This window comes from Haplochromis burtoni, unplaced genomic scaffold (genome assembly GCF_018398535.1).
Source record: "Haplochromis burtoni strain Fernald_Lab_line unplaced genomic scaffold, NCSU_Asbu1 Contig_28, whole genome shotgun sequence".
Classification (NCBI taxonomy): Eukaryota; Metazoa; Chordata; class Actinopteri; order Cichliformes; family Cichlidae; genus Haplochromis; species Haplochromis burtoni.
Window position 1 is genome coordinate 45,121 of NW_024582389.1, and position 20,456 is coordinate 65,576.

General features: G+C 40.1%; 1 protein-coding gene across 3 annotated transcripts in view; it reads left to right on the forward strand.

Moving 5' to 3' along the window:
* LOC102297751 (A-kinase anchor protein 7) overlaps positions 1–6,761 on the forward strand; it is a 47,728-nt gene extending 40,967 nt beyond the window's left edge. For all 3 annotated transcript variants that reach the window (XM_042219091.1, XM_042219093.1, XM_042219092.1), the window contains one exon: positions 4,004–6,761. In XM_042219091.1, the coding sequence (XP_042075025.1) occupies positions 4,004–4,224 (221 nt within the window). In that variant the 3' untranslated portion in view covers positions 4,225–6,761. The remainder of the gene's footprint in view (positions 1–4,003) is intronic.
* The last annotated feature ends 13,695 nt before the right edge of the window (positions 6,762–20,456 follow it).

Genomic DNA, 20,456 nt, shown 5'->3' on the forward strand with positions numbered 1-20,456 from the left:
AATAATAATATGATATCAGTGGTACGTAAGCGCGTGCGGCCCTCTATGCTCGAAGCCTTTCCCCTCCATAGATCAGTCAGACATTCACGCTGACTGTAGCTTTTAACCCTTAATTAACTTGAGCACAACTCTATAATAAGCAACAAACTGCAATATGTATAAGTTGATCATGGTCACATCTGCAATGAAAGATCATATTATTCTGGTACCTGTAAGTAGAAAGTCAAACTAGAGTTATAACAATCACTGTAATACAAAGGCTAATGTAAGATCAAAAACTTCAGTATATATTTAATGCAAAGCTGGTTATATGATTCTAATGAACTAATAGTGCCATATTAAAATAATGAAACTAGAAGAGGAAAAAACATCCCCTTTTTATTCTACAACGTCACCCGGCATTGACAGCTGAGGTTAACAGTGGACTGACGGTCTTGCACGGATGGGGAAAAAACTCTGAGACAGATCGGGTCCAAACAGTTGTAGAAACATGCCGTCAGTGTCTGATATGAGGTACAATCTACACCTAATGTTTTTGGTCTCGCTTGGCTGACTCAAACTTTTGTTTGTCCTGTAATAACTACTATAGCTAAGATTATGCACTTCAATTGGGATGGGTAAGAAAAAACAGAAGTAGTCTACAGATGAACAGGGTGTTGCAACCTGGCTGAAAAGAATGTGACAAAAACAGGGAGACCTCACATAGTCTTAGGGTGTTGTTAAACAGTTTAATTAAATAAAGAAAGCAGAGATTAGTTTGACCAAATTAGAGCTTTACTGTTGTTAGGCACAGTTTAATTTAACTACATTTACTGCAGTTTTACTATATTTTAAATGTTGATTAAACAGTTTCTGACAGCAGAGAGGACTGCAAACATCTTAATGTTTGTTTTACTTCAGACTGTCGCCCACTAGGAGGTTGCCTAAGTAAAGTGCAGAATATGCTCCCTGCTTAAAAAATAAATAAATAAGTCTTGGCCCAGTTGCTGTTTATCTCATGAATCAGAAACCGGTCATCAGTAATGAGCGGACGGTTTGTGGCGCTGACTGTGAGGGAGTTCTAAGAGTGGAGCAAAGACTAAACAGGATGACCGTCACATGATTTAAACGATTGTGATCATTAGTGCTAGGAGCGCCACTCTGCGCTACTTAGAAATCTGCCTGCAGTTTTACTGAGAAAGGCATATTCAGTGAATTCAGTCACTAAAACTAAAGGGTAGATAGAAAAACAAACATCAATCAGAGGTATGACTCACTCAAAAAGACAAGCAGGCAGGTAATCAAATAACATCTCAGTACAACAGCAGCAGCGTTTTGTAGAAAGCACAACTCGATAAACCTCAAGTTGCTAAAACAGAACATGTTCAAAAACAATAGATGGAAAAGCTGATTCGAGCACACGGGGACGTTAAATAGATGAGTGAGAAGCAACTGCTGGCTTGTTCTGACGACTCCTGTTTTCTGTTTGGCGTGCTGTTACCAGGCTGGACGCTTGGCATAAACAGCATAAATCCACAGTCGCACAGTGCTCGTGTCATCAGACCGTGGCGGAGGTGATATACTCGCGACAGTGACTTATTCCAGTGGTCTGGATAACAGATTTCAGCTCACAGTCGGTCTTTGGTGACTGATGCCACTGTATTATATTCTGCACAGAGGTCAGCAGATGCACTTCACTGATATTTGCATATTAACAGAGGGCACAGCAAGGTCGGTGGCACCTTGTTGTATTTATTATTCATGGGTATGCTAATTTAGTAGTCTGCACAGAAGGATTTTCATATAAAATGACTCATTGTGTGTGGATTGTCACTTATGTAACAGTCTAACAGCAGATGACTGAACAATTAACACAGCATCAGAACTTGCTTTAATTTAATTTCACCATCTTGTTGGTTAATATTAAAAAAAACATAAGAAGAGAATGTGACACATGGCTGGTTTGAGACACCTCTGTCGGATGAAAACAACAGATGACAATAAATTACGAATCATACTCTCAGCTGGTTCTGACCTCAGCAAAATTATCATCGTCGTCTCCTGCTGTATGCTCTGTCTCACTGTATAATGAATAATAGAGCACGACGCTGATTTCAAATGAAACAAACCTATGGGCCCAGTGGGATTCTGTGGTAAAGAGGGTTAGTGTGCGAATCTTGTGCTTGGCCTTGGTAATCAAAAGCTAATGCGGTTATATAGTGTTTGTGCGTACCTGTCTGTGTGTGTGTTTGTGTGCGCCAGACAGACTGGATGGCTGAATGATTTTTCTATTACTCTCTTTCTGAATGGCTTGCTCCTGCCTGTCCATCCTACAGCCTGCCTGCCTGCTTTGCTCTCTTTCTACATGAATTATTGACTGACTGACCATCTCGGCGATTCTTCTGACTGGCGTTGCCGTCTTTCTGTCTGCCATTTTGTCTGTAGCTGAACTAAACTTAAATGATTTGCTTTGGTGTTCAAACCAAAAAGGAAATTAATATCAGCTGTTTACATCTTCTGTGACTATCATCTCTGCAACGATCACTTCTTTCCTATTGCGACATCAATCTGTTGTCGCCGTGTTCAGTCTGTGATGAGTGGAGAATCCACACAATTAATTATTGTCAGATTAATGGTTATTTTCTGTTTTCATTTTGAGCATATTAGAAAAAGAATGAAACGGGTCGTGCTTTCATCAGAAAGGCACTCAGACACCACAGGAAGCAGCTTAGTGCTGCAATCAAATTTACCGTCGAGTTAAATGTCACTATAGCTAAAAACTGACTAATTCCTGACACATATGGTGAAGTGGAAGCTCAGCTGGAGCCACAAACACAGAGAACAATCAGCAGTTTCATGATGGGTTTGGATATTTTTTTTTATTGAGTACTGATGTTGCTCTAACATGCCCTTTTACAGGCACAAGGGGGCATTTATATTCTGACAGTTGACGATGGTGGTATAAATCGGGTTTAGAGTTTCATTGGCATCCTTGTTATCACTCCCATGTTTTTATTCTTGGACTGTGGAGCGTAGCTTTGCATTCAGGTTGATGACAATACTGTGGAAATCTCCTACCACTGACATCATTCAGATGTTTGTGCACTGGTTTGTGTTTAATAGGAGCACCCATCATTATAACAGTGTGTGAAAATATAATAGGTCGCCTTTAACATTGAAGGTGCCAGTTATACAAAATTTGCCTTTATTACATTTTAAAACTACGCGCAATATGGGCTAAAACGAATTTAGACCTCAGTCACGCAGGCTTACAGATCAGTCATTGACCCTATGGCAACATCCAGTTGCTAGGGAAACGTACGTGTTCCGCAACCAGTTGGCAAGTGGTTGCTGGAGGTTGCTTGGAGTTGCCAGGTGTAATTGGTAGCCAAAGAGTGTGCTGCACCTAGTGCTGCATCATAGATTGAATGGCAGATGCCAGCTTGTCTGAAAATACTCGCCAACAACTTACTCAGCAGTAGTCAAACTTGCAAAATTGATATGCAAGCCAGAAACGTGGCAACGTTTGACTTTCAACTTAAAGTCAATGTGTTGAAACATATTGGTTGCACTGGTAAGAAGCAAGTTTTACTCACTAGTTTTACTCACTAGAGTCCCCCATGTGCTGCATCATTGTTGCCACCAACTCCAGCAGCAACTCGGCAACTGCAAGTGGTACACACTTTGCCTAGCAACTGGAGCTAACTAAGGGAAGGAGGGGTCGTTACTGACCAGACTCTCGACCTTGAGGCAATATTTATGTAAAATGTTTTGCTATGTCCAATACCCTTTTTTAAAGTAAGTAATTTGAATCTGGCCCATGGCTGGATGGCTTTCTCCTTTGGCACAATTCCACTGATCTTCTAAGATTTGTTGATTTTGATCAATTATGTGATTTTCTTTGTTTTTGTTTCCCCACAATATTGCTGACAAACTCTTTTATTGTCAAAGTTGATTGATTACTTTTTTCAATTCGCTGTTAATGGACATGACGTGCTCATATACTTGTGCTTTTGCTACCCAGGTGGGCGTCGCCGGTCTGAGCCAGACGAGGCGGAGCTGCTGAAGGTCAGCAAGCGACTGGTCGAGGACGCCGTCAACCGCGCCTTGCAACAGTACAAACAGGAAACACTTCAGAATGGGGGCGGTCCTAATGCTGCCGCAGTGAAGCCCCCTGGAAATACAGAGGAAACTGCTACAAAGACGAACACTACAGCCAACTCCATCACAGTGAACAGGAAGTGACCTCACCCGACCGAGGCGCAGAGACTGAAAAACCAGCAGTCCGGACACCATCAGCCAGGCTTGGTTAGACATGAGAAGAGTCAGTAAGACCTGGGCACAAAGCTTGAACCAGCCAACCAGTCAGCCCACTTTGCTGACCAGCTAACCCAGCTAGCCAGCCACGCTAGCCACCCGCCCACCTGACCTAGCTCGACACAGTGCTAGTTAAATAGGTAATGTAGCTTGAAATTAACGCCAGGTGACCGTCCTAACAGGCCAGCCTGTTTAGCCTGTTGACTTACCGCACCAACTCTGCTGTCCTACATCTAACAGCGAGAGTTTCGTCCCTCCTTCTGCACTGATCTGCAGGGGAGGGGTACATGTTGGCACTCAAACCCAGAACACAGATGTGAAGCACTCCTGTAGAGACACTCATCCGTATTTAAGGCTTCACTGTGACCCATCACTGCAAAACTGCCCTTTTAGAATAAGAAAAATTAAGTTTTGTTTATAGTTTAGTTTACCTTTTAAAATGAACTTGAAATGTCCTTTATTTCCCTCTGATAATGAAAAAAAAAGCCTTTTGCTGAAACGGTTTCAGGTGAAGAGTCTTTCACCATCCTTTAAACGTCTTCTGCCTTCATAGACAGAAAATCATTTGTTCATCTTTGTGGCTGAAGAGGCCGTGTGACCGGCTGGATTCTTCAAACTTAAGTGTGAGACACGCGTCAGTATGCTGGACTTGAATCTGTGCAAGCTTCTGTTGCATTTGGCAGTCCACTTAAATAGATCTTATTTATATTTCTAGCATTTTATTTTATCTTCTTCACGTCTGGTACAGAAACTGACATAACCTGCCCCCACCCCACAGCTTTGCTTTTAGTGTCATATATTACAGTTGCATTACCAGAGTGTGTACTACCGAGGCAGCACCGAGACAATCATGGAGTTGAGATAGATTCACTTTGGAAACTTAAGTGATGCTTTTGAGCAAAATCCTATAAATCAACGTCCACTAAAAATAAATAAAAACACTAACTTTGGTGGCTTGGGGATGCTACAAAATAAAATGATGTGCTTCAGCGTAACATTACACTATGAGTTGCCAAAAACGTCTCTCCGTTAATGCCAGAACCTTCATGATTAAATCCTTGACAAGCTGTTATTACTGTTAGACTTAAGTATTTATTTCAGAACTCGCCTTCCTCTCTAATACATCAGTGTGATTTTTCTTTTTTTTTGTTTGATTCTCTATGAAATGCATTTTTAAAGAGCAGCACGCAGCACGTTGGTCAATTGTTAAGTCTTTGACACAGGCTGGAGTCCGTTTGTTTGAGGCTCAGTGTTTTTGTTTTGGGGTGTATCAGTATGCTGATGCTGAGAAGCATCTGATTCTGTAGTACTGTACATGCAAGAGCTGTTAAAGGCAAGCAGTGATTGAGAGTCCCACAATAGCTCCTCACAGCTGAGAACCCCACAGCTCCTAATTTCGCTGTCTTCCGTCTTTTTTTTTTAATGTAAGCTTAATGACATAGGCCCTTATAGCATTGTGCTCATGAAATTCATCCACTGTTATTCAGAAATACGTACGCACCAGTGTTAAATTAGATATTACTGCAGGAAACAGCTAGAACAGTGATTATTTAATCTGTTTAGCTGCTTTGTCTTACAGCTGATTTACATGATTTAATGTAAAAACATAAAAAATGAAGACGCTGGATTTTAGTTTGTATTTCGAAGGTGTACAAAGCACAAGATTTTTGTAATTTATGTTTTTAAAAACTGGTTTCGGATTTTACAGAGCAGGTTTATACTGTTCAGATCAAAGTGGCCTTCAGTCACTAAAACAAACTCGTGCGACTCTTGTTTTCTTGAAGGATGTTTTTTACCCCGCGTGTGGGGTAGGTTCGGGGATTTGCCAAAGTCTCTTAAACATCAGCCTGAGGCTAAAGGGTTGGATTCTTCAGTTAAATGTTTTAAAAAAAATTTAAAAGTCCACCATAAAACAGAATATGTGTTATTTCCATTGTAAGAAAAAAGCAAGTGACTTTGATTTTCAGCTGTTTGAGGATTAATTTCCCTGCAGTGAGAACAAGTGTGAGCTGCACTCTCATCTCTGTGGAACCTACTTAAACGGTCAATAACACAGACAGATGGAAGGAGGAGGAGGAGGGGGGTAGCTGTCTTACGGTGGACTTTGAACATTTTCTTTTCGCTTTTTTTTTGTTGTCACCAGGTCCTTAATCTCCTTAAAATCCCCTTTAATACACAAGTTGTCCTGTTGGCCTGTTCATGTGTCTGTGAAAGCGTGGATGTGTTTGTCTGTGGGACGTTTGATCAGCGGTTCCCCTGAGAAATTCTTGTCTGTATCAATCATGCAAACTCAGACTTGCGTGTGTGTGTGCGTGTTTGAACAAGCGTACAAATATGTCTTCTCTGTTTGCCTTTCCATGTTTCCACGTGTATGTCCGACTGAGTGGGTGTGTTGTTTGTACTGTGTTGTATATCTTGTTCTGCCATATTTGAACAATAAAACAGGATATGAGATTCAGAACTAATATCCTCTTATCCCCGTCTCCTTATTTCAGTCTGGGTGCACGTGTGTGTGTGTGTGTGTGTGTGTGTGTGTGTGTGTGTGTGTGTGTGTTGCTACATTAAGATTACAGTAAGAAAATTATTTTAACAGTGGCGAGCATTTTAAAGGGACTGTTTTACTTCGATACAATTGTATATGCTGGGAGACCGCAGCACGTTCAAAATTACTGCAGTCTTTGAAGCCTTGTTGCCTCTGAAGATGAGTCAAAGATGGGTCTGGAATCACTCAGTCAGTTGCCACCTTCAAAGCAACTTTAGTGCAAACTTTAAGCAAATTGTTGCCATCTACAAACAAAATTTAAACAAAACTTCCCAAATTAACTATTTGCATTCAGAATAAAGCCTGAACTTCATGGATCTAAAATAGAAATTCCTGCATAAATTTTGATTTAGTTTCTGCAGTATGGTCACTTAACTGCAAAATGACATGGGTGCTTGGCAACCGGTTGCAAACCAGCTGAGTGGAGATGCGGATGATTTGCACTCACTGTCCCACACTTACTCGGATTGATTGCAGCATGTTGCTAATCTACCTGAGAGTGATTGCAGTCAGCCTGAGGCAGTCTGCGATTATTTGGTGACAGGTTGCCTCCATCCAGGCCACCAGTGCATTTGCAATTGAAACTCTGGGTTTGGGCAACTGGCTGCTGAGTTCCAGTGCATCCCGCTGATGGTCACTGGGATTTTGATCTGAGGAGTTTAGAGGCTGGATGAACACCCTGGGCTCTAGTTTCATGTTCCTCAAGTTTTACTCAGCAACCTTTTTCAAAGTAGCGGGTTACATGGTCATGCTGTTGTCAAACATGCTATTGCCCTACAGGGTCATATTTGATCTGCTTCACCATTTAGATTTATGGTACTTGCCTAAGTAACATTAATGCAAACACTAAAGGTTCCCCTGAAGAAAAATTTATTGCATTGCATGACTGAAACCGATAGATAATATGGTGTCCTTGCGGTAAAAGGTCCCAGTTTTTCCCAGAAACATTTTGGAGCAAAAATTTTGTCTGTTGAATCACCACAATTTGCTCTTGCAAAACCAAAATCCATTATCCAAAAAGCAACCAGTCACCATTATGCAAAACATTTGAATCAGGATTCTTAAGAATGTAAAATCCTTTTAAAGCAATGTTTTTATTTTTAGAAGCTTTCTAAGCATCACTGCTAAATTGTGCACATCTCAGCTTTTGAAAATAACATTTACCATTATGCATTTACCATTCACAGGCCCTTCACACCCCAAGCACACCCACACACGATTTTTATTTTGCCTCAGCTGAAACCGAGGAAGGATTGAAATAGAGAGAAAAGGCTCTGTTTACAAATATAACCACCTCAAAGCTGATGCACATGAAGCACTAGGACAATGTGGGCATGAATCTCTACACTATCTCCCTTTATTGTATTACTATGCATTCAATAACGGTAACTAAGGTCTTTCATGTAATGGCAGAGAGGACTCTGCGTCCCACATAAAATAGGCTTATAGTCTACAAATCTTTCACTTATAGTTGCTTATTGTAGTCGCAGCACTTCAAACATCCTTATTCAAGCTTATAATGGAAAACGTACTTCACATCAACTCAAACAGGTAAATTCAACTGGTATTTGTTTAGAAACAACAGCAAAGTGATGGGAATCTTCAAACTGATGTTCTAATAGTACACTGAAGTACATATTTTGCTGTTATTTTAGTGACAAGCTGTTTTTAAGTTGCCCCCTGTTATTTTTTTCATTTATGTCTGAATGTACAGTTTCTCACCTGTTAGATGTCAACTTACACCTTGAAACTTTAGAGTGACTTTGGTGGCTTTCAAACATGAGTCTGTTCTACTTGAACCTGTCCAACTAAATCTCTGTGCAAGGCTGATTTCTCTCTCCAGTTATATTTTTACAAAACAGAATAAATCTAGCCAGTCTAATGGTGCCCATTGATTTATAAATTAACAAGATCAAATTCTTTGGCTACCAACTGTTTAACAAGAAACCCACCTGTCACTCGGAAATAGCCACATCCCACTCGTTCTTAATCTTGACTCACCTGATTCATTCAATCTCTCAAGTCCTCACATCAGAGTCTTCCTATTTCTTAAGAAAATAACTTTTAGGTATGTGTTCATCTACTGCGGATTGTTTTTGTTGATGATGTTTTTTAGGACTGCCACTTCATCTTTTGTCCTCCACTTGTCCAGTTTCCTCAAATTTTTTAGAGACAACCTGCACACCATGCTGAAATGTGCCAGCTTTTTGGGAATCACCAAAATTAGTGAAAAAGCAGAAAATGTCCAAAGAAAAACTTTGAAAGACCTTCTTATAGCCTGAAGAACTAATGCTCAAGACCACTTTAAAGGTTACACGAAACTCAGGCTCCTTGGAAACAAAATATAAAGAAATGAGAGATGGCTCAAGACTTTTGCACAGTACTGTATTAGACCTGAAGGATTTGACAACTGTATTTCTTTTCTCTAGCTTCATGGGAAAGCAAGGCCAAAGAAACCCCTGATGTAGCTTTAAAGGTGAGGCAATGAACCGTATGGATGTGGTTGTGTGTGCTCTCTTTAGATATTTGCTTAATTGCTTACTGATCAGTAGGAGGCAGATAGCCGGACACTGAGTTTTGGAGCCATCAAGAAACAAAACAACGGTCAATACGTGACTTGGAAACGATTCAAAGCTCTGTTCCAGCACTCAATCAAAATAATATTCATAATGAAATTATAATAACCTTATTGCTTGTTTACATTAATGACCCTCCATCTCTAGGAAGGCAGGCAACCAGCACATACACATAAGTAAAGTACACACTGTTAAAGCCTTTTTTTTCTGAGCTTTCCTTTTTTCTTTTTCTTTTTTTACATCATCTTTAAATAAATGGAAAATGTCCGTAAGAGTTCTGTAAAACGGGGTCACCAGGGTGTTATCGGCGGAAACCCTCCGAGCTCTTTTACTTCACAGCTTCCCTCATAATGTGCGAATTTGCTGAATCACACAGAGTAATGCAGCACAACCGATTCCATGATTCAGTCATCGGCCGACCTGTATGCGATATAGTACAGTGATGGCAGCACATACTGTGTGATTCACCAGCACTCACAAAGCCAAGTGTGACTGTGAGGCTGAGGGTGGATGGAGGGCATGTTTCTATCACCATCCAGTGTGACTCAAATAATCAGTGTAGCAATCTTAAAGTTACACTCTCGAAATCTTGTCTTCGGCTGTCACCCATTTACGGCCCTCTCAGAGTTTCACATCAGGGTAAATGTGAAAGCTTGTTCTTCTGCAGTCCCATCAAATAGGAGAGTAAAGGGCACTACTCTTCCTGACTTTCTGGGTTGTCAGTGCTAACGTTTCATAGTGTGACTTCACTGCTGCAAAATGTCAGCTCATCACAAGGTCAATGATAGCATCTACTGCAAAGTGTTAGAAGTAGGGCTTCGTACCTGCTGTGGCTCATCAGAAACAGAAATCATTCATAGAACTTGCTCCTGCATATTCATGAACCCTGTGACCACTTGGGCTGTTCCTTCAGTCCATTTAACCTTAAAGAGCATAGCAAGAGTTTCTTCTGGCTTTCTGCACAATGTGAGCTCCAGCATGCACTTGTTCCATCTTTTCACAGTGTAAATAGAAAATAGGATTTAAAACCTTCCTTTTTAATCAAGCAAATAGTTAGGTCTGGATCATGTGACGCTCAGTCCTCCCTTAGTTATGCTGCAATAGGCCTAAGATGCCGGGGGCTTCCAATCCGGTTGTTAAGTGATGACGTATGAACCCTGCATTTGGGTCCAAACTACTCTGCTTTTATTAAGGCTGTTATGTTTTTAAGATGTTTTAATCCTTTTTATCTTGTATTATTTAATCGGAACAACCCCCCCCCAAAAAAGGAAGTGATCACTGTTGATCTCGCTTAGCTTGTATTACCACAATTCGTCAGCAGCAAGTTTTAAAGCTCAGTTCTTTTAAAAAAAACCTTATGATGTAACGACAGTCCAGCCCATGCAGCAATATATTAATGACTAACCTTGATTGTGGATGGATTATCTCAGTTTGGTCCATTAACAGCGTCTTGCCATGCGAGTGCTAACTTTTATTGAGTGGAAAAAAGTTAGCGTTCATCCTCCAGCTTCACTGTGCTAATGTGTTTATATTATACTAACCATGGCTGTGTTGTTAGCCACCACGTAGCACATCATTATATACCAGTTAGCCCAACTTCAGTAACCCTACAAACATCGCTGCTGCTTAGTTTTCTGTCTTCCTTTATGTTAGAAGTGATAGCAGAGCTGTACCTTTTAAATTTTTCAGAAATCCCTCAATCAGAACATGGTATCTCATCTTTAGATGGAAACTAGCGAGCTAAATCCCTGCTAACCTCCGTTTAACTTCAGAAATTCTGTTTTCATGGATGCCTGCATGTTAAACGTAATTGTTACACCTGGTAGAGCCTCCACACTGATCATTTTATTGCAGATGAAAGAATTTAGACAGTTTTTAACTCTCAGTGATGCCGCAGAGTTCATTTGACATTGGGACCTGAAGTGGCGTTTGGACGGCTAATGTGGTCAGACTTAACGACCAGATGATGCACTGAGTGTTTCTTCTTCACTCATCTTTTTTCAGTCACTATGGGTTTATACACATCCATGCATTTAATCATTAGCTCTTCTCTTCTAAAGTGTGTTTTAATCCTTTCTTTCTCTCATAACCCCCAACAGGCCATGGCATGTATCTACCCCTCCCTGAGCCTAGTTCTGGTTTCTTCCTGTTAAAAGGGAGTTTTTCCTTCCTGTTGTTGCCAAATGCTTCTTCAAATGGGGTTGTCTGATTGTTTAGGTTTTCTCTGTATTATTGCAGCGTCTTTATCTTAAAAAATATATAGAGCACATTGAGGTGACTGCTGTTATTATTTGGCGCTATATAAATAAAATTGAATAGAATAGAACTGGAATTGGATTAAATTAAAACAACTTTAAGGTAGATCTATCATTTTATCAAATCTTCTGCAGAGTTAAACATGAAGATCACTTTACTGGTCATTGAGGATTACTGAGCTTTTCTCTGGCGTCTGAGGGAGTGCCATGAATTACAAATCACAGCGTTGGCATGAGACTTATGAGAAAGTATGAGTCACAAACTTGAGATACAGAGTTTGAAATATTTGTGGCTTTCACCAGGCAGATGTGGTCTAATATGGTTGTGCTGTGAGCACTCTGGGAAGTGCAGGATCCAGCATTTAGTTTTTTGGGAGGGTTTTTTTGTTGGACACTTTGATAATTAAGCCATTTTCAGATCGGGTTTGGTTGGGGTTCACAGTCCCGACCTATAAATGTTATTATTTTGAGCTTTTAAAAAAATAATTCAATAAAAGAAATGTGGCCAGTGTCCATTAACTGTAATGTGCTGTTTCTGTGTTGTGTATACATGTTGTGTGCACACTCTCTGAAGCCCACAGGGTTGTTCTCTGCTTGCTCTGAAAGACAAAATATCCTTCTTCTTTTTTTCTTTCTATTTCAGTCTCGGGTCATGGCACCATCTGCCTTCCTGAACACATTCAGACAGTGTGTTTTTAAAACAAAGTGCATGTGCACTTTCAAGCCATCTTTCCATCATCATCTTGTGGATCCTGTTTAATTCTCCCTTCACTTCCTACTTCAATGAACAGCCTGGAAGTGCCAGATATACACACTCTGTGAAATACTGTAATAACAATGATAAAATCTGAACATAAAAAGCTGTGTCACTGAGGCTGTGGGCGGAAAGCGGGCAATTATCGCAGTATTAATTTTAAGAAAATGAGGTTCAGAGGGAGGAGGAGGAGGAGGAACACAGAGCAATTATTTGTGGTGAAGAGCCTCAGCTGCAAGGTGACACAAACATGACTGGAATATGAACAAGCTAACCCTCCTGCACTTACCCACATATGGATCCACAGGATCTGTTAGAGACAGTGGCACTGTATCTGTCAAACACCAGGACAAGTACAAATTGCAGGCCTGTCTTCAAACAGCAGCATATTTGTGTGTGATATGTTTGAAATACAACGATTACAGCCTGACGGATGGTGGAAGTTCTGGATTATGTACTTACCAAACCCACCAGCAGTTAGACACTAAGTGCAAAAGATCAGCTTTGGCTAAAGAAATACTGGCATGCATTTTCGTTACAGATATAATAGAACAAACCGATTTTCTTAAATTAATAAATATAAATACCTCATGGTATCCTGTGCTACTCTCATTCTTTTGCTATTTAATCTTCAACACAATGCATAAAACTATAAAATGCTTTCTTAGTGATGATTATTATTTTCTATGAGCCATTATGGGGAACTTTAAGTCTTCTTTAAATAATTAAAATTAAAAGGGTAAACAAGTCTGAATTGATTGCACATAAATGAAATATTTCAAACCTCTTTTGGTTTAATGCTGATGATTAGCGCTTACCTCAAGCACCTCAAATTATTAAAGATTTCCTAAAAGCAATCAAAAATGAGTTCAAAATACATGTTTAGTTATATATTCAACACATTGTTGGTGGTCCTTTTGAACGAATTACTGCTTCAGTACAGTGTGGTGTGGAGGCAATCAGCTCGTGGCCCTGCTGTGTTATTGAAGCCAGAATTGCTTTGATAGCCTTCAGTTCGTCTGTATTTTCTTCCTTGTAACAATACTCTGTAGATTCTCCGTGGGATTCAGGTCATATGAGGTGGCTGGCCAGTCAAGCACAGTAATAACATGGTCAACAAATCATTTGGTAGTAATTTTGGCACTGTCCTCCTGGTAAAGGAAGTCAGCATCTCTATAAAGCTTTTCAGCAGATGGAAGCACGAAACGCTCTAAAATCTCCTGGTAGACGGATGCATTGACTTTGGATTTAATAAAACATGCCACCCCAAATCATCACAGACTGCAGAAACTTTACACTGGATACAAAATATACTTTGATCTGAAAATAGGACTTTGAACCACTAAGCAACAGCTTGGTTCTCTTTCTCCTTAGCTCAGGTAAGACACCTCTGACACTGTCTGTGGTTCAGGAGTGGTTCGATATTGTGTGTGACAGGAATGTGACAGTTGTAGCCTCCAGAAACTACTCCTGGTGAAGCTTTCAAAGTTCTTGAATTTGCTTTTCTTGTCAATCCTCTCAAGGTTTTGGTCATTCCTGTTGTATTTTCATCTTTTTATACCACACTTTTTTTTTCCAGCCAACTTTCCATTGATCTGCTTCGATACAGCTCTCTGTGCACAGCCAGCCTTTTAAGTAATGATTCTCTGTGGCTTACTCTCCATCTGGAGGGTGTTGATTGACAACTATCAAGCCAGCAGTCTTCCACATGATTGTGGCTGCATCTACTCAACTAGACTGAAAGATAAAATGTATCGCTACAAGGCAACAAAATGCAAATTCATTATATTGTGGGTAATAAGTGGTTTTAGAAATAGCCCATCACTCTATATATGAATAGTAAATATTAATTAAAAATGTAAATATAAGTAAACTGAAAAAGATTTTACCTTCTTTTGATTCTCTAGCCCATTTTCTCTGTCGATATATAGAATTTCCTAAAGTACATAAGCAATGTTGGGTAATGCTAGAAGCTAAGCTAGAAGTGGCCAAGGGTAAGCAGAAACACTCATGGTTCTAGAGTCTGTCGAGGACTTGAGCAAAAATTCACAGGGGCCCCACCACCCAAAGTTCAGCATCATTATATTATAAATAATAAATTGTATAACTTTACCCTTTTCTGAAGAACCAAGAACAGCACAAGAAGGAGTAGCCTGCAGACCGGTTTGTACACTGCCTCCATCAACCACAGATGCTCTCTGCAGGTAGACATACCGCCTGCAGACTGTCCCCGCGCTAACATGCTGAACTTCAATTTCAGCAAAAACACCCCGCCTACTTCGACAAAGTAAAACAGCGAATCTGACGAGCTGTTCCAACAAGTTTCTTTGATTTACAACAGCTGTGTTTCCTTATATTAAGGGTAAGCTGTCTAAATGTGTAAATGTTAAAGTCATTTGTGTTAGGACAGCTCAGGTTACGCATCATTCATTCTGCAGATAGTTGTTTTATTACATTTTCATAATGTAAACTAAAAGGCTGATTTTTTTAATTTCTCATTTTGCAATAGTACAGTATTATTGTGATACTACAACATTGTGGAACAGGTATTTGTAACACTGTGAAACTGTTCACCCGCAAACGGCAGCTGTGATGAACTACTCTGTCAACCTACATGCTGCACAGCTTTGGAAACAATGGACTGTGCTTGTCAAACTGTAAAAACTCTTTCTACATTGCCTCAAAAGCCATTTTCTGTTAATTTGTCATGATAAACACCTGCTGTCAGGTGGGTCAAATGCAAACACGTTTCCCAGATTGCAGTTGTGCTTTAAATTTTAGCAACAAAACAAACAGTAATTCACCCGTTAGCCTCTGCGATGGTTTTTATATTCAGCTCAGTTGTGACTCACCAGTCATGTTTTTCATATGTAGCCACATTTCATATCTGTGTTCTCAGCTCTGTTTGATCTATACTTTCTGGTTTTCCCGTCACAGCACAGATGTGACTATAACTCATCACACGGGTGCGTGTAAACTTTAATCCTGAGGTCATCTTCTCAGATAATCGTGCCATTTCCTGTTTTTCCCTGACCAGGTTTCACTCAGGTTTAGCGATGACACAGTCACAGCTGGTGCGATGTTTTTCTTTTTTCTTTTCTTTTTTTCATCAAAGCATCCGAGCAGTGGGCTCATCATTCACCACAGATGGAGTGAATCAACACAAACACACGATGGCTATCTGCAGTACATCATACAGACACACGAGGATAAAAAAGCACACCGCTGGGTCAGAGTGAACAACAACATTCATTTTAATGAACTGAACTTTTTCATACAGCAGCAGGGAAAAGGCTTTTTGAGGCCTGTCATATGAATTTAGCCGTTAATAGAAAAAGGACTGTGCATACTGACAGGGTGTGATTTATAATAAGCATGAGAATAATTTTTTAAAAGATGTTAAAGGTGGTAAGAGCCACTTCAGACAATTGCATTTTATGTGTACCAAGACATGCCAGTGATGGTTATTTGCTTTCTGTGGATTCATTTTTTAAAAATCTGTGATTTTAATTGGTTTCTGATTACATGCACAGGACACCTTTAAAGCCGTTACATATATGGCCAGTCAGTTATTTATATTAATATTACAGACAGATTTTATCTATGCGCATCTACTGAAATGATTCTGTCTCTCTGATGAAATTAAGCCCAGTATTTACTCTTTTAAAATCTCATATAGCGTACTGTAAGCATATGTTTGACATTTCTGGTTATGTCAGGGACACGCCGTTAAATTAAATTAAATTACATTTTATTTATATACAGCATCAATTCACAACAACATACTTTTCACTGTAAAGTAAAGACTCTACAATAATATTGAGAAAGTTCCAACAATTAGATGACCCCCTCTGATTGAACACTTAATGACAGTGGCAAGAAAGAACTGTTTTAACAGGAAGAAACTAGGCTTAGGGAAGGGTAAACATCTTCCACTAATATGTGTTGGGGTGAGGGCAGACATAGACAGCACAGAGCAGAGAGACCTAGGATAAAACATTAATCAGTCACTGATTCAGCCTGGTCTTTTTGGAAGTGCACGTTTGGGCAAATTATATCAGTTATGGTCTTTTCTAAATAAATTAATCAAAATAAAGTTCCCATAAAGATATCCGTCTGGGTAATTAAATCCGACATAGGAACATACTAAAAGTCAACGATAAAAATTTCTACTTAATTTAATTTACTTGATTTTTTATTTTTAAGGCAGCAGTTTGTTGAAGCTAAACACACAGACTTCTCATTGAATCAGACACAATCTACAAAAGTAAAATAATACATTTGATTTAAGTTGGTGTGTGACCATGTCTACAAAGTAAGTAAGTTTTATAGACGTGCCATCGAGTAAACATCTGATGGCATGGTCTGACACTTGTATGAGGTTTTGAAAAAAATGTATAGGTGATGACAACCATGAAAGTCTGGGCTTCTAAAAATAAAACACAAGAAAATGTTGTGAAACAGATCATGTTGCATGAATCCAGTGGAAAAGTTCCTGCAGCCAGTGAAGGCAGCAGTATTTTATTGTCTCATTTGGACCTTACAGAGTTAAAAATGCTCGTGTGTGCACGTTTGGTCATTGCATCTTTGTGTGAGGTGATTAGAAAGAGGAAGGTGACAGAAAGGATTTATTGACGGTTCACTTTCACATAGAGTATCTGGCAGCCTTGTTTATGTCCCTCCGGCCTCAAGTAAAGATTGTTTTGACTCTGCGCTAATAACGACTCTAATTTACACCACAGAGAAATGTCACCAGCAAATTAATTTGTGAACACTGTGTGCTTGTTTGTGACTGACCAGGCATGACTGTGAGTGACCTGGCGTGAGGCGGCAGCAGCAGATCTTACAAGACAAAGCAATATATGTGATATAACTTGTCCTTTTTGCTTATATTTTGAATTTAATTCGGTTTATTTCACACAGGCATGACAGATTAGAGCAGAAATATTAATCTTTCCACTCTCCCTCAAAAGTTGCTGACTTACAAAAGCAGCTTTTATAAGCTTAGATGAGATCAAGACAGACAAATGTGCCCAAACACACAAATAATCCAATCAGCTGACAAACTTCTGGAGCCACAGACGGCCAGAGTGTTTCCCGCACGATCTGATATCGTTATGTTGGTGTTGTTCCCAGATCAACATAGTAAATGTTGTTCCAGGATCAACATTGCAAGTGACCAATCAGAATGTTGTGACGTCATACTTTTGCGACTTCGGGAAAAACCGCAGTAAAACAAAAAACTGTACTTAAGCTGCGAGAAACCGCCTCTTTCTGCCGATCAACGGACCCTGACCCTAACCCTTTATAAACACTAAGCAGAATTGATACTGTCCATGCAACATTGGAATTTCATAAATGCACGAATGGCTTGGCGCGCCAACGAATAACGTCACAACAATGTGATTGGTCACTCTCAATGTTGTTCCAGGAACAACACCAACACGATGATATCAGATCATCCATGTTTCCCAGTGTCCACGCTGTTACAAATGACATTCACTGACATTCTTAAGTCTTGAACTTACATTTCATATAAAAGATGAATGTAGTCTTTGTCATAACAATTAGTGCTGTCAGCGTTAATCTTGTTAAAATTACGTTAATGCCATAACCGCATTAACCGCATTAAATCTCCGTTAGCAAGCTAACGTGGATCGCCCCGTACCAGGGGCTGCATGGCGCTAACGCGTTAACGAGCTAACCGCGCTGACGCATTGGTGCCATGCAGCCCCAGGCACGGGGCGATCCGCGGTAAATCACTATTGGAGATTTGGCACGTTAATGCGGTTGTGGCATTAACCGCATGGCGTTATTTAAACGAGATTAACGGTGACAGCACTAATAACAATTGATTTTTACATCAGACAATGACATTAAAAGTGCTCCAGGAATACCATAAAAACAGTCGAGACATCCAATTCAGTTAAAAAAGCATCCTCAAATAAGAGGAGGTAAAGCCTAATAGACTGCTAATGGCTACAGCTGCTTGTACTGGCTAAAATGTTAGTCGAGGAAATCACTCCACTACATTTAAGCCCTAAAAATGTAAACATTCCAGTTAAAACATCTTCAGCTCAAAGACAAGTAAGAACAGAGACATAACCCTCAAAAGGCTTTTAAAAGGATTTTTTTAAATGACATGTGGACAAAAGAGCCACACTTCTCAAATGTTTGTTAGCCTTTATTGTGAGACCACAGTGAGAAGAGAAGACAGGAAAGCTGGGAGAAACACCATGCAGTAAATGCCTTCAGGGCCCATTCAAACTTCGGTCTTTGCATTAGCCTAATATCATAAGGGTACCCCTTCCAGTGAGCTAAAATGGCATGCCACGGTGCATTTTAATACTAATTTTCTGGAGATTCAGTCTTTCCAATTATCACCATTTCTTCAGCACAATATTGCTGCTTCCTATTGTCCAAAATGTTCAGTTTGTCCTTGGGAAGCTTTCACCTAGCAACAGTAGAAAACTGAGGAGGATGAAAGTGTTTGTCTGTTTCTTTAATCGGGAATGATGAAGATGAGAATACTGTCCACTCGCTTTACGCTTACACCGATTACCATCTGGCGTCCTCCGCAAATACACATGCTGCTGTGCAAGTGGGACTCCATCAAAGTGAATTTAAATGGTTTACAGTCACCGAAATTCGTCACTGGTACTTTTTTTTCTCTCCAAAGTGAGCCCCCACTAAGTATTTAGCATTTGAAATACACTTTATTTTTCTGCTCAGCAGTGAGTGCCCAGAAATGTGAAGTGTGATGATTAAGGCACCGGTCATTGCGTCAGTTCAGTATAAAAATAAGCCTTAACAATGTTAGTGATTATCTGGTCTTCAATATTCATTCCTCAGATTTATAACAGTTAAAAGGGCAGGTTTTTTATTCAGGGGCCATCTGTGCCTGTGCAAATGTTGGAAAACAGTACCTCTAATTATCTGGTGACACATAGTGGCAATCAGCAATCAGCTGAGCAGTTTCAGCTTGCATATAGCTGGGAAGGTTTATGTCTCTGCTTTTTCTATATTCATTGTTTATCTGTTCAAGACCAATAAAATCGAACAGGTGAGTTTTTTTTAAAGGCAAACAAAAATTAATGACCCCTAATAAGTATTTACTGTAAGTAATACAGCCCTGCAATTATAAAGTTATCTTGCTAAAGTCGAAACTGAGGCTCCACGCCTATTTTTCATAATCGCCCGCCCAAAAAATGACGTGATTTTTCATTTGAACCGGACGCTGCTCTCATTCTCCTCGTCCATATGTCATTGTCCTCCACGATAATCCTAATTACTGTGCGGTCAGGAATAATTGCTTCCTCTCGCATCATTACTCTCCCTACTGTGGGTACTCTAACCACACACTTTTCTTTTTCAGTTTAAGATAAACAGCACATTGATTTCTACTCCGATCGGAGTCCTTCTCGTGTAACAGGTGGGATTTCTGACATTGTGCCAAAAAACAACAATCAACACCTTTCACTGCTGCTTCTGTCAGTCTACCACTCCTCTCTGTTCTTCTCACCCCTCGGCTCCCGTCTCCTCCTCTCCCCGAACTCTTTGCTCCTTGTCAGAAAAATACAATTTTCAGAGGAGATTCACGGCGATTGGGTTAAGAGATCATCACCCACTCGTGTGCGCCGTTCAGGTCAGAGAGGCAAGTAAGCGACGAGCATACTCGCGTCCCCAGATACATCCGGTTACCATGGCAACTGTACGTGAGCGACTGGAGTGCTCTGCGTTTGTGTCTGCGCGTGTGTGTTTAGCTCAGAGCTTCCCATTAAAGAGTAATCGAACGCAAAGACTTGAGCGTTGACAATACAAGGCCGCGCGGACGGTTGTGTTTTCATGTTTCTGACTGAAGGGCAAGGAAACAAAAACAAGACTGTGATGAAACTTCTTTGTACAGGGAAATCTTCCATAACCCTTTAAGAGTCAAGCCAGGTAGTTCAATGAGAAACAACAACCGAAACGTTTTAGCAAATGATGGGGCTAAAAAGGCAGGGGTAACTTCTTACAAGACAAAACTAGCTCCC